General features: G+C 41.9%; 1 protein-coding gene across 1 annotated transcript in view; it reads left to right on the forward strand.

Annotated features, from left to right (window-relative positions):
• Dnah5 (dynein axonemal heavy chain 5) overlaps positions 1 to 15,509 on the forward strand; it is a 237,302-nt gene that overhangs the window by 19,109 nt on the left and 202,684 nt on the right. Inside the window, exons 4-11 of the mRNA XM_028767581.1 lie at positions 4,424 to 4,584; positions 5,328 to 5,549; positions 8,164 to 8,301; positions 9,338 to 9,514; positions 10,754 to 10,867; positions 11,616 to 11,723; positions 14,126 to 14,248; positions 15,132 to 15,347. Of these exons, the coding sequence (XP_028623414.1) occupies positions 4,424 to 4,584; positions 5,328 to 5,549; positions 8,164 to 8,301; positions 9,338 to 9,514; positions 10,754 to 10,867; positions 11,616 to 11,723; positions 14,126 to 14,248; positions 15,132 to 15,347 (1,259 nt within the window). The remainder of the gene's footprint in view (positions 1 to 4,423; positions 4,585 to 5,327; positions 5,550 to 8,163; positions 8,302 to 9,337; positions 9,515 to 10,753; positions 10,868 to 11,615; positions 11,724 to 14,125; positions 14,249 to 15,131; positions 15,348 to 15,509) is intronic.

Below are 15,509 nucleotides of genomic sequence, written 5' to 3' on the forward strand. Positions count from 1 at the left end.
TAGGGGTCTGTGTATGTGTTGTATATATGATATTTAGTTCCTTTGTGATGTGTATGTGTGTTGTTTATGTGTGTATGATGCTCCTACAGTGTGTATGCATGGTGAGTGTGTATACATGTGTGGTGTTTCTATAGTGTGTATGTGTGGTATGTGTCTATTTGTGTATAGTATATGGTGTCTATGTTGTGTTTGTGTGCATGTATGTGTTGTGTTTTTGTAGTGTGTGTGGTATATGTAAGTAGTGTCTTTGTAGTGTGTATGTATGGTGTGTGTATAAAGTGTGTGTTGGTGTAACTGTGGAAGGATGCCCACTTTCTCCTTCAGGTTAGGGGATGGAGAACAGTAGTTAGCCTAGATGTTCTAATTGTTTTTTCTTCCTTTTGATTTGCCATAATGGCAACTGGGGAGGGGGACAGTCAGGCAGATTTTGTTTTGAGACTTACTTTTCTTTTGTGCTTGTTAGTTCCTTCTGTGTATCAAGTTCTAGACGTTCCAATAGGCACTGGGTTTTGAACAGAGGAATTCTTGTCAATAAACACGCCATCAACTTCTGTCAGTTAAATACCACATCGTGTTGATTTTCTGTGGGTTTTTATTCAAATGTGTAATGTTGAATTATGGATTTAATACTTGCACTTAAGAAAATATTGTAAGTCTTTATATGAATTCAGCCTCTGTATCCATTATGCTTTTAATTAGGTCAGTATCATTGTAAGGGCAAAGTAGGGGCATGACGAAATACTATTATACTGATAGTATTATATACATCCCTTAAAGACTTTTAAAAATCAGAAATAGTTATTATCTTGTCAGGTAGCATGAACATGCTTCTTTGCTTCACAGAGAATTGTTTGTGGATAGAGGCTGGGTAGATGCTTTGATTGGTAAAACACTCGCCATGCAGACATAAGGACCCTGAGTTCTTATTTTCAGAATCCCTGTTAAAAACCCTGACATAGCCTATGCCCATAATTCCATCAGTGGGAGGGGGGAAGAAACAGGAAGATTCCTGGAGTTCATTGGCTAGCCAGCCTCGGCAATTGGTCAACTCTAGATTCAGTGAGAGAGTTTGACTTAAAATCATAAGAACAATTAGTAAAGACACTCTATGTCCCCCTCCATGGATATTAACCCACCCGGGCACATCAAGTTGTAATAGAACTGAGCACATCTTCTTCTGTTGAGTCTAGATAAAGAAGCCCAGTTAGGGGAAAGGGATCCAAAGGCAGGCAACCTGGAAGGAGAGGAGGGAGGGGAAGCTCTGTTTGGGATGTAAAGCAAACAAATTAATTAATGAAAAACAAAAAGACACTCAATGTCAACCTTTGACCTCTGTACATATGTGTTCATACATGTGTGCACACTCATGCATGTGGATTTACACACACGGACACACATACACACACACACACACACACACACACGGTGGGGTGGGGGAGAGATGAATTATATGTGAAAATCTTAAATGGCTGACTTTTCTTTAGTTATAAATTTGATTTTTTTCACAAAAAATGCATTACATTTTGAGTAAAAGGAATCAAAAGATAGAAGATTTGATTTTCATCTCAGATTACAGACCATGAGCTACACCAGGAAGCATATTCAGCCATAACCATGTCCAGGGTGAAATTGCACAGAACAAAAAGGGACTATGGCGTCCCCACATATAAGCAAGGCTTTGTGTTTCTCTCTCAATCCACTTTTCAATCTTTTCGGCATGGATAGTTCTTCTGACCTTGGAGTAAGAATCAAGCCCTTGGATGACTTTTTGAGACATTCTTAGGAAAAAAAAAATCTGAAGAGCATTTCAAATTGAAAACACAGTATTGATTAAAACAAGAAGAACATCCAGTTGAGGAAAACGAGTTGGCCAGGAGTGAACTCACGCTTCTTTGCACTCTCTCTGACACTTCTCTGACCCTCGTCCAGGGCTTCTGAAGGTTTCTAGTCACGGCATGAGTGAAACTCATAATTTCCTAACTCAGCCCAGGTCCATCGGCGTATGCGTCGGATCTGAGGTCAGGCACAGGCAAGAAGTCAGGGTGAGAGGGAAGTTCATACACTACTGCTACTGCTGACCTCAGTGACATCATGCCCTTGTGGCCAATGGTGGGTCCCCATGGAGCAGTGGCTGCATAGCCCACGGTGATATATTGTCCTTATAGAACTGCAGCCTTCTGTCTGTGTTTCAACGCGTATTGGCAACTCTGTTTTGCACCTTCCCAGAGTTCCTCTTGAGCGATGGAAAGTGTCTGCATGGAACGTTCTCTTCTCGGAGATCTCCTCACTTGACTCAACGGAAGTACTTACTCCACTGAATTTCTTACATACCTCCCCTGCGGACATTTGGTTAGCTCCCGTCTCAGACGCACTCCTCTCTCTGTAGGTTGTATGCTGGGTCTGGATTGATTGGCAACAAGCATCACGTCCCAGGCCATTGAGTTCCTAAGGTCCAGGAGGCATAAATAACTCGGACTTTCCAGGAGGCTGGATTGAAACCCTGCTTCTTACTGAGGATGGCAGCTGCCTTCCCTTGCCTGAGACTTTTATGGCTTTAGCACTGACTGGGAGGTTAGTGTCCCAGGAAGCCTCTCAGCTCTGAGGCGGCTAGGACAACAAATGCTTCCTTCTTAACATGAAGCAAACTTGGAAGGATTTCACACTTCCTATGCACTGTTGCCCAAACCCAGATTTTTCTTGAGACTCTGTTTTCTGCTGTCTCCCGTATCTTGGAGCCTTGGTTGAAATTCCTTGTCTTATGTATTGTCTCTAATCTTCTCGTGTGAGAGGTGTGCCTCATTTGAATACCTGGCTTTCCCTTTTCCGGGGACCCTTCACCAAATTCCTACTCAGAAGCTCAGCACTTCAAGGAGGAAGTACCTAGAGGGAGGAACTGGTCTCTTTTTAGGGCTCAGCTTACAATTTCCATTTCACTGACTTACCTCCCATTCTTCCCTGAGCACCGCCCTCACTCTTTGTGGCAGTAAGCTGAATCTTCAATTCACTTAAGGACACAAAGGGACACAACAGAGCACGTTCTGTTGTGTCTAACTGAGCCACCCTGCAGACAGCACTCTTGGACAACCAACATGAGCGTTCAGATTTTTCTGATAATGTTTGATGAGCTAGAACGCCTTACAGAATTTTATAAGTGGCTCGCACACACAAACTCCTCTAAGCACCACACAAATAATCCTGCATAAATTCTACAAGAAATATGTTAAATGAGAATAGCCTATCCTATGTTTAAACAACATGAGAGGAGCTGCTGAGGTAAGAAACGCTGGCCGCTCTTGCAGAGGATTCAGGTCCAGCCCCTTGTGTCCACATGGTGTACACAACCATCTACAACTCCAGTTCCAGTGGATCGGACAGCTCTTCTGCCTCTCTGGGCAGCAGGCACACATGTGGGAACATACAGGCAGGAAGAACACCCTGCCATTTACAATCGGCCAGTGATCACAATTAGTGGATCCTGAGAGAGGAAGCAGGGCAGGAAGGCCAGAGCTAAGAGACCTCAGGTGAGGTGAGCACATAGAGAACAGATTCTTGGGAGGCCTGTCAATTTAATGTGGGGAACAAAGTCTATTAAAAACCTTTGGTGGATATTAAACCCAGGGGCTATTGGGGCAAGTGTACGTCATTGGCTGGGGTTAGGGATGATTCATTTGCATAAGGAGGAGTTCCAGGTGCTGCTGGACCACACCTTATAAGGGGAGGGGAAGTTTAACCTGGCTCCCTGCCCTTCTGCCATCCTAAGGATGAGATTTCTGGGATTTGCACCAGAAAATTTACCTTGACCTGATTCTTGTTCTAGGTCTGTTTCCCCACTTCCCCGGGTCCCATGGCTCCATACCCATACACATAGGATGAGAAATTATTAGGTAAGGTCATGTGATTAGGAAACATGGAGGCTAAAGCCCTGGTCTTACTCTAGAGCAGGAACATTGGTTTCTTTGTCACCCTACCTCTGCCCGGGCCTGAAACTAGCAATATAGAGAACTAACCTGCTGCCTGGGTTATGATGGTGTCATTAAAGTTAGAATCCTGAATTTTGTAGTTAAGGCTGGCTTTGACCTTGCCTCTGCCATTTGTGGCTGGCACAGCTTAGGAAAGCTCACAGGTGCCTCAGGGTTGTAAACTTTAGTAGTGTAGAGATGGCACCCAGGGGAGATCCTGGAACAGTGTATGCCAATCAGTGATTTTTGTCTCCCACCTCTCCCCACCCCAGTCTCTCTCACTGCCCCCCCTACCCACCCGTGATCTGGAATGCATCAGGCCCTTTTAGATCTCTTTCAGGATGAGACTAGAGATTACCCATGTGATAGGTCATAGTAATTTCTAGAAGGAATCTTCATCCTAGGTGGCAACTTCGTCCGCCACAGGCAGCATTTGTGAGACTGAAATTGTTTTGTATTTGTAGGGCAGTTTGGCTCCTCAGGAGGGGCGAATCCTGTTTCCGGAAAGATGAAAAAGCCCAAGGTGTTCGTGACTGAAGGGAAAGATGTTGCTCTTATGGGGGCATGTGTGTTCTTCATCAGATCTGACCCATCCAAAGCCATCACGGCTGAGAACATTCACCGGGTAAGGAGACAGCCATTTATCTCAGATCTCCAAACCACATGTATCACTCATATCTGCTCTGTCTTGTGGAGATAAGCACAGGCTATTTAAAGTATATAAAGCTTCCTTCAAGGGCTGGGGCTTTACAGCTGGCTTTAGTGGTCAAGTGCTCGCTTAGCGTAGGCGAGATTCTCAGTTTAATCCCCAGGATACATGTAAATGTACGAATAAGTACATAGATAGATAGCAAGAAAAGCCCCTTATTTATTTATTATTTATTTGGACTTAAGACAGCCAATTAAGATATTGTCTTCTTCTCTTTTGATAAGGAGGGATTGATATTCAATTTACTAATAAAATAGCCACACAACTTTGTATTTGTGTATAGAGGGAGCTCTTTTCTTTCCAAAAGAGTCTCCCACCAAATAATTTAATGACAAGATTTCTAACAGCAGATATACAACTTTATGTTCTGTGTAAAGCAAAGTGCACCCGTATAGCTGTTCTGTGTCTCTTAGAGGTTGCATGATCTCATTACTTTCTTGTAGAAGAATAAACCAGTAAACATCTAGAATCCAATTTATTTCATTTTTTTTTATTTAGAGGGTTATAATTCGGACTAGTACGAAGGTATCCTTTTCAAACACGGTATTTTAAAAACGTGATTCACTCGCTATCTGGTTAATTAACATGTTCGCGACTTCACTGCTATGCTTCGATTGAGGGTGATTTTGATGATACAGGGTGATGAACCTGTCTTCCAGGAGGTGAGCTTTAACACGTTAGACACTGCAGATGGGGGCCTGCTGAACAGCGTGAGGCGTCTGCTCTCAGATGTCTTCATCCCAGCTCTCAGGGCCTCAAGCCACGGCTGGGGTGAGCTCGAGGGACTACAGGATGCACCCAGCCTTCGGCAGGAGTTCTTGAGCTCTCTGGAAGGTTTTGTGGGCATCTTGTCAGGTGCACAGGACAGTCTGAAGGAGAAGGTAAGAAGGAGTGAGTGGCTCATTAAAAACAGTTGGATTCCCAGAAATACAAAGTATGAGGGAGATGCTTTATGCTTCTCTCTCTCTCTCTGTCTCTGTCTCTCTGTCTCTGTCTCTCTCTCTCTCTCTCTGTCTCTCTCTCTCTGTCTCTGTCTCTCTCTTTCTGTCTCTCTCTGTCTCTGTCTCTCTCTCTCTCTGTCTCTCTCTCTGTCTCTCTCTCTGTCTCTCTGTCTCTCTGTCTCTCTCTTCTCAGAGAGTTTGTGACCCACAGGTTGAAAGCTGCTGGTTTGTAGTCAGGTAAGGGTTTCCTCAGTTTGTCAGATGGAGAATGGAGCACTTGTCACATTGATGCATATCCTAAAATGAAAAGGGTTTTGGAGCTACAGTGGTGTGTTTGTGTGTGTGTGTGTGTGTATTAAATAAGAAAGGGCAAGATGGGGTGGTGGGAAATACAGAAGTATTGGAAGAAGGAAAGAGGAATTAATACACCTGGAGGAAGTTGAGTATGGTAGTTTAGCCTATGACTAAAACGGCTTTTAATAATAAGCTTGGCAAATATGAGATTTGTCTTTTGTATGACTTGTATAGCACATTTAATTGATGATTTAAGAGGTCGGTGGTTGCACACTCCAGGCTGGATCAGTGTCAACAAAAGCACAGAACTGTCTTGGGTGCTGATGTTACTTGGGTAGGTGTGTCAGGGCTCCGTGAGGGTGAAGCAAGGGTGGGGACTGAGGCGGTTGTGGAGTCAGATTTCTGAGTTGTACCAGTTGAACTAGGGAGATGCAGAGCTTGGCTTGGAACCGAAGGCCTGTAAAACCATCCTACTGGGAAAGAGTGGGCATGGAAGGCAGAACCAGAGAGATGAGTGTTGACAGGGGCTTCTTTTTCTTTTTTAAAAATTGTTTTCTGGGGGCTGGAGAGATGGCTCAGCGGTTAAGAGCACTGACTGCTCTTCCACAGGTCATGAGTTCAAATCCCAGCAACCACATGGTGGCTCACAACCATCTGTAATGAGATTGAATGCCCTATTCTGGTGTGTCCGAAGACAGTGACAGTGTACTCATAAAATAAATAAATAAATAAATTAAAAAAATTGTTTTCTTTTAAAATTTTTTTATTGGGCATTTTATTTATTTACATTTCAGATGCCATCCCCTTTCCCCATTTCCCCTCCCTAGAACACCCTATCCCACCCCCCTTCTCCTTTTTGCTTTTATACCATCTTAATTACATGCATGTATTAAGGTCAGTTCCAGGATGAGGGTCTAGCTACAATAAATAGATGCAAATACTCAAGGAACAAGCAAGACAATAAACACAAATAGTCAAAGAACAAGCAAGGCAATAAACAAAATTCTGTGAACACTCCTGTGACCACTGTTTCTAAGGGCTTATAAGGATGACCAAAATATCTGAGCCGACTTCCCTGTCCTAGCCCAAAGTCATTTTTATGTCTGAAGCCTACTTCCTTGTTCTGGCCTAAAATTTAGATTCCTGTCTGAAATTACTTCTTTGTTTCAGCCTAATATTTAGATTCTTGTCTGAAATTAATTCCTTGTTCTAGCCTAAGATTTAGATGCCTGCCTGAGATTATTTCTTTGTTCTAGCCTAATATCATATTCCTGCCAAGCAGCCCATTTCCTTATCCTTGGCCCATGTCAGATTCTTGCCAAGCAGCCCCAAATGCTCTCCGCTTCTCTCCCTTTTTTAAAAAAATTTCATTAAGAAGACTGAGCCTGCTGACAGGGCTTCTTATGAATCAAAAAGAAGACAATGGAAAGCCTTCAGGAGGAATTCCAGTGTGGGCATGTTCCCAGGGCGGACCCTGGTAGTGGGAGGTACCTCCACACACTTCCATGTCCATCTCTCTTGAGCATTCTTTGCTGCTTTGTTTAATTTAGGGACGCTATGTGAGGTCTTGTAAGTGACAAATAGCAATGGCAGTTCTGTTGGCTCTGAACATGCTGGGATATGAATCATATCTCTATTGAGGGTAAAAACCGAATTAAATTCAAGCACTGAGTTCTGAGATGCACATAAGTTTGAAGGGACACTTTTATCATAAGGAAAGTAGATATCGAAACAGAAAGGGCCATATTGTGATTTGACATGCGACGTGTGCTTATTTGTGGGTTGGTGCCCTCTAAAATCTACCCAAGCATTTGCAAGTGAATTTGCTAACCATGAAGGCATGGAGATCAATTTCTCTCATTTGTTCCAAGAAGGAATTCAGTGAAAAAATGAGAATTACCCACTTCCCCTGCCCATGCTAATTTCCTTCAGGTTGATTCTTTCTCTGTAGTGTTATAACGTGGTGAATATTTCTAATTATTTTATTAGTTTCATGATATATTCTCTCTAATATGCCCCACCCCTAAATTTGACCTTAGAATCTTTTGTAGAAAAGACATAAAGAAAAAAGACATAGAGAAAAGTCGGTGGTATTACTGTTATCACTATTAGTTACTGCCCTTTCAATAAGCATTTTGAGTGAGCATGGTAGTACAGGTGCTAAGATTCTATTGAGCTCCAACTAGACCCACATTGACCAAAAAGTGAATTTAGGAATTTTTAAACATTTTCTATTTATTGTAATCTTAATTTCAATTAGGTGAACCTTCAAAAATGTGACATAGCTGAACTAAAACCTCTGAAGGAACCCGCGGACTACTTGGCTTTAGCTAGTAACCCCGAGACTGTGGAAAAAGTGGAGTGTTGCATGAAAGTGTGGATCAAACAGACGGAGCAGGTAACTCCCAGAATCCTCTGCTCATTTCAGAAGCCGAATCACCAGAGTCGCCGATGGAAGGATTCTACGCTGGGATTCTCACTTGTCCCCTTATCATACCACAAACTCTAATAAAGAAGGGAGCTTCAGTGTGGCTTCTACTTAACGGTCGTTAGTAACGAAGAAGGTCGCTTATTTATGGTCATTAATAAGGAAAGATAGGGCTCTGAGGAAGTAGAAATTGGTGATTTGTGAAGTTAGTGACCAAAGCTGCACTTTGCTAATTCTTCTTGAGAAAACTTCTATGGAAATATGGAGGAGGTCCCCAGTTCATTCTGTCCTTCAGCTGAGAGCTTCAGACATGTATCTATATCTATATTGGTGGAGGCTTTTAGTGGCTAAAAGTGTTTGTTGTTTTTGCAGAGGTCTTGAGTTCAGTTTTTAGCATTCACGTCAAGCGATGTAGAACTATCTGAAACTCCTGCTCCACAGTACCCAACACCCTTATCTGGCTTCCAAAGGTACCTGCATTAAGTTGCAGCCTCCCTGCCCCCAACACACACACACACACACACACACACACACACACACACACACACACACGTATATATATACATGAATATATATATGAACATTCATATATATATGAATTAAAAAATTCTTTCAAAAATTTTGGAAAAGTTCTAAAACAGAGGTGACCCTTCCATCCAAACAATATGTACATATGGAATCACCCTGCTTAGGGCATGGGGTTTCTCGAGGTTGTGCTGCTTCAGTTTATGCATTTAAAGAACAGGCAAGGAAACTACATATATCATGGCGTCTGGAGCTCATTCCAAGTCACCACCTAGATCATTGTTAGCGAAAGTCAATTGGAAAAAAAAAAAGGTGCATGTTGGGTTAGTCAGAGTCCATCATTAGAGTCATGGAACTGAATAGAATACGTGATTCACACAGTGTCCTTTCTCTGTTCCTACTTTTTTTTTTTTTTTTTTTGGCTCATGCGGGGCTTTTATACTCTAGATCTCATACAACTTTTCTTCTTCTGCATTTACAGATCCTTGCTGAGAACAATCAGCTGCGGAAGGAAGCAGACGACGTTGGGCCCCGAGCAGAGTTGGAGCACTGGAAAAAAAGGCTCTCCAAATTCAATTACCTTTTAGATCAGTTGAAAAGCCCCGATGCAAAGGCTGTGCTGGCAGTGCTTGCCGCTGCCAAGTCCAAGCTTCTGAAGGTTCGTAGCCATTTTGCCGAGAGTTCTCCAGCCCCAACTCCACAGAACAATTAGGAACAGAAAGTTGTTATTTTACCAGCATGAAAACCTTTAAGATACTGGGAATTAGCCTTCGAGTTAAAGCCATTTGGTTGGCTGTTAAACTTGTATGTATGTGTATTATTGGTGAGCAGTGTAACTGAGATGTAATGTGACCATATGACACAATACAAGAACACACGCACACACGCAATGCCGTCAGACAATACAGACGCGGCAACTGTGAAGTCTCAACTTCTCATATATTACTTTTATACTGCAAAGCAAAGCGCCCCAAAAGGCATCAGCTGAAAAAAATATTTTTAACCTCAGACCAGGAACCGTGGTGTTAGCTGAGCTGGCTGCTTCTCAGTCAAGGTTCCTGTGGCTGCCTCTGAGCCGTTGGCTCCTCTGCAGGTTCACACAGGAAAGGCTTGCTTCCGAGTTTGCTCATGACATGGCTGCTCTTTGTTGGTCAGAGGCATCCTCCAGTTCTCACCACTTGCTACTCGCCACGGGCAGCTAGAGGGTGGGGTACCAGGCTTCTTTCAAGAGAAGTACAGAAAGCGTAAGCGTAAGCGGGTTCTCAATCTAGAAGGCACAGTCTTTGCAAGCTAAGCCTGGGAGTAAAGCATCGTGGCTTCTGTCATACTCTATTCATTAGCAGCGTGTCACTAGTCATAAGTCATTCTTCTTATGTGCTTTTCAGTGACTTTCAGTATTGTGATACAGGACAGTTCAGAATTCCTACCATTAGGATTTGCACAAAACCAATTCTGCATGCTATATCCCCTTTAATATTTAGATAGCTTTCTATTTTAATGTCTTGACAGATAGTTGGTAGTTAGAATAAATACTTACTGTGTCACCAAATGGACACAAGTGTAGGGCCACCGGGGAAGGAGGACTCAGGTTGGAATGCATGAGCATGAGACAGGAAGTGGGTCTGGTGGTCACACTGCAGGCGGCTGTAGTTTGCAGGGCTGTGCTGGTTTCTGCTAGAATAGAGTATACAAGAGAAATCCAAAAATAAGTGCGTTGAAACATTTAGTTAATTTTTTTTGACTCGCTCTTCCACGTCCTTCTAAGATTCATTATTTTAACTGTAGGAGGCAGGAGGCAACTGGAGATGCTGAGGGGATTGGCGCAACGCTTAGTAGCTCTTATTTTGCAGTCGTCTGGGATAAGTGTGTGAACATTGTTTTTCTGTGTTGTGCTTAGGTTTGGCGGGATACGGACATTAGGATCACTGACGCAGCCAATGAAGCAAAGGACAATGTCAAGTATTTGTACACACTGGAGAAATGTTGTGACCCTCTGTACAGCAGTGACCCTGTGAGTTAAGGTTTCTGTCCCCTTTGTCCACTGGTGAGACTTTCTGCACTAGCAGAACAGGGTGCTGGATTTTAGCTGACAGATGTGACTGTTTGCTGTAAAGGTTTTAGAAATCTCATATGTTCAAAAAATACATTTACATAGCTTTGTCTATATCTTATGTTGTCATCTATCATTTATTCTCTCTCTCTCTCTCTCTCCATCCATCCATCCACTCATCCAGTCATCCAGTATGTATGTATCTTCTGTGTGTTTATCAATTGTTTATCAATCATCTATCTATCTATCTGTCTATCTATCTATCTATCTATCTATCTATCTATCATCTTCAATGTTGTATATTTGAAAATGCATTGCAATACATTTCCCATTCAATGTTGAAGCTGATAGTCTAGAATTTACACCAAAAAACTATGGGGAAGGTCGTTGGTTTACATTCTAAATAAGTCTGTTAGCTTTAGGACATATCTGCTTGCATACATTACAAAAACAACAGTTAGCATAACCTACTTATCACGAAAGCAAGCCTTCTGTAGTGAAATAAAGTTTGATTCACCACAAATGACCAAATAATAAAAATGATTTTTTTATAAGATATATCTTTGGAAACTGTGAGGTACTGTTTAAGATATTTTTTCTTAATAATCTTAAATTTATTTTAATGAAAATAGAATGATTAGACTCTCATAATTGGGATTTTTGGTTAATTTGACATTTTTCCCTTGAAAACTTCTGGGATCTCTTCTAGATAACCATGATAGATGCCATTCCTACGCTTATAAACGCAATTAAGATGATCTACAGCATCTCTCACTACTACAACACTTCTGAGAAAATCACATCTCTGTTTGTAAAGGTGAGTGTGTAGGAGAGAGTTTGTGGTTACCTCGTCGCCAATGGCCAATTTTGGGATAATAAAAATCTATTAGCTTGGCTTGATCTGTGCTCTTTATATTTAGGAGGACTTATGGATACAGAGTTAAATTCTATATTATGGATATAGAATTAAATTCTTGTGGCAGGTGGATTTTAGGGAACAAAGGCATTGTTTCCTAAAGTGACTGCTATTGAGGGTAATATTTAAAATGGCGGTACCTGATCTAACTTGTAGTTATGGAGCCGCCATGTTCCCGACTAGGCTAGGCCTGAGGTCACGAGCAGCTGTGAATTACCATTGCTGCAGCTTGAGCCATAGTCTCAGGCCACAGGCTCAGATGGCCAGAGACACCAGCCCTGGCACCCACAAGATGCCAGTGTGAGAGACGGCTTTGCCAATCTTTCACGCTGTCTCCAGAAGGTTGGGCTGGCCCAGACCATCCCACCATCCATGTGGTACCCGGTAGGAATGAGACTCTAATGCTTAAAGATTAATCAAAGGCTTTATATATTTGGTAATGCTCAATAACAAGATGCCCACACAATTGGAGGTGTTTCCCAATTAACTAACCTAGATATAAGTTGTTACCCAGGACTGCTCTCCATACATGCATGGCTCTCCATCCTCCTACATCTCTGCCTCTCTCTCCCAGGTCCTCCTCTTCCTTTTCCTCTTCCTCTCCTCACTCCTCCTCTTCCTCTCCTTACTCCTCCCACCTTAGCTCTTCCCAACTTTCGGGGAAAATTTCCCACTAAAGACTGCTACAATAAATATTCTATTATTTTATATCTTAAAAACTAAGATGATTTTCAGAATTTTCCTGTGTGATTTTTAGCTTACCATTATTTCTTCTTGTATAAATTTTAATCATGAAAAATGTTACTAAGCCAGTTATGGTAGCTCATGACTGTAATCCCCATACTTCAGATATAAAGAGACAAGGATTTTTGTAACTAATTAAAACGATCCTGCCCCAAACCACAATTGTGTTTACAACTGTAAGACCATACTCTGACTTGTAGGTATTTTGGGTCAGAGGGGGATATTCCCTGGGTAAATGACATACAAAAGTCTAGTAATTTATATGATTAATTGATATTTCATGCATATTATTTGTATGTGCTTGTGAAACTACCAAATGATCAGAAGCTTTTGTAACAGGCATTTTCAAATAGTAAAAGAAGAGAAGAAATTATATATTGACCCAGCTCCCAGCACACAATGCAATCCTAAAACCAATAGGCATGAACATATGGCTAATATTGCTCTGTCTCTGCCTTAATATTTAAGATTTATTTAGTTTTATTTTATTTGCATGGAAGTTTTGCTTGTATGTATGATGTCATGTGCCATGTTCATGCTCAGTGTCTGAATATGCTAGAGGAGGATATTGGGTACCCTGGACCTGGAGTTCCAGATAACTTTTAGTTATCATGTGGATGCTGGGAATGTAATCTGGGTCCTCTGTAAGAACAAGAAGTGTTCTTAACTTCTGTGCCATCTTTCCAGTCATATTCTCACTTCTTGACCTGATTGGTACCGTCTCTTTTATATCACACAGACATTTAATTATGCTTTCGATTTATTTCCAAACAATAAGGAAGGTTTTTGAAGGAGATATTTTGAAGTCTGGAGGGGTGAATATAATATTAGTGGCTTTCTACATTAGCTTTACCCATGTTTCTCTGATGTCCCCTTTCTGACATTTTCTCTGCAGGTCATGATGACATGATCTATCAAGTGGGACTGCATTTTACACAGTGCTAGTTAACTATGAGGTAGACATTAGAGAAGGGGGCCTGCAGAGGAAATCCTCATGGCTGTTAGACAGGGGAGCCAATCCTTTGGTTGGTTAAGATCTTCATTTTTGCATAAATGTGTGAACCCCGAGATTGACCTTTCATGTGTGTCCAACTCTGGTTTCACAGATCACTTTAAGATATGTTCTTTGATGATCCATGCCCATATAGTAGCTCTGGGCCACTTTCACTTCTCCATCCTGTATAACCCTCCTCCTACCCCCACAAATCCCCACTTCCTCCTGTAAAATCCCCATCCTTCTTTCAAATCTTATTTTTGCTTTGTGACTCACAGGGTGTCGCTGGGGGGACATTTACTGCACAGAGTAATTTACCACTGGCTACATCATTGAAGACAGTGACTCTTCCTTCATCATTCTGGGATTGCCAAGCACAATCCAGACTGTGGATTTTGACCGTATCAGAGGGTTAGGGTTGATCAGAGTCCAGAGGGAAAAGCAAAGCCAGAGATGAAGGCCACAGACTGGATTCTCAGAGGAAGAAGACTTGAAGGCTCTATTCAGATTCATAATTCACGAGGGTTTTATGTACCTGACATTATTTTTTTCTGGAAAATTCCAGGTGACAAATCAGATGATATCTGCATGTAAAGCCCACATCACCAACAATGGGACTGCAACCATCTGGAGCCAGCCTCAGGACATTGTTATGCAAAAAATAGCAGCTGCCATTAAACTTAAGCAGGTAACTGGAGCTCAGTAGTGTGCTCCTGTGTCTTGTTCTTTGTGTTATGTTTCTGGGGCCATATTAAATCATCTGACAATGATATGTTTGGCTGCTAAACAGAATAGTAGTGCATTTTCTTTTTACAAAATAACTTCGCTGCTAAGAAAATTGAGTGTTAATAAGCATGCTGAGAAAGTTTATTCCTTTATTCTACTAAGGTTCTGAGGTACACTGGTAACTAATCTTAGGTAGTTTTAAGTATCATATAGACCAATGGGGGAGATGGTATAAGGTGACTCTGTTACTGAAGCAGTGGGACCAAGGAGGACAAGACACAGGCTTGCACTCAAATCGTAGTTTGTTGGATTGGAAGATGGGGAAAGGTAGAAGGAATACAATTATGAAAAGATTCTCAGTCTAATTTTGTTACCACCTTCATTTGAGAAATAGATGAATCCCTCCCTTCCTCTGCTCCTCCTTTATTCCCCCTGCTCCTTCCTCCCTCCCTCCCTTCCTCCCTTCCTCTCTTTCCCTCCCTTCTCTTCCTCCATTTCTCCCTCCATTTCTTCCTCCCTATTTCCCTCCTTCCCTTCCTCTCTCCCTCTCTTCCCCTCTCTCCCTCTCCCTCTTCCCCTCTTTCCCTCCCTCCCTCCCTCCATACCTCCCTCCCTCCTTTCCCCTTTCTTCCTTCCTTCCTTCCTTCCTTCCTTCCTTCCTTCCTTCCTTCCTTCCTTCTTTCCTTCCTTTCCTCCTTCTTCCCTTCCTTCTCTCCCTCTCATCCCTTCTCTCTCCCTCCCTTCTATGCTAAGGGTTGAACCCAGGAAACCCAGGTTTTGCAGTCGTTAGATATGTTCTCTACCTGAGTCCTGCTTTCCTTATAGTCTTTTCTTTTGACCATCAGGGATACCAGTCCTGCTTTCAGGAGACAAAACAAAAGCTTAAGCAAAATCCAAGTGAAAAACAATTTGACTTTAGTGAGATGTATATTTTTGGAAAATTTGAAACTTTCCACCGACGTCTGGTCAAGATAATGGACATCTTCACTACCTTCAAGACATACTCAGTCCTGCAAGACTCCAACATAGAGGGGCTGGAAGACCTGGTGACTAAGTACCAGGTACTACGCATTTAAATATGATTTCTTGTCATGGCCCAGAAGTAAACTTAAATATTTAACAGAACAATGATATTTAGACAAATCGTGAATACACAATATAAAATATATTTGGATTCTTTAATAATAAGGAAATTGGATTTATTTGGGAATTGAATAATGGTA

Source organism: Grammomys surdaster, unplaced genomic scaffold (genome assembly GCF_004785775.1).
Source record: "Grammomys surdaster isolate TR1022 unplaced genomic scaffold, NIH_TR_1.0 174, whole genome shotgun sequence".
Classification (NCBI taxonomy): Eukaryota; Metazoa; Chordata; class Mammalia; order Rodentia; family Muridae; genus Grammomys; species Grammomys surdaster.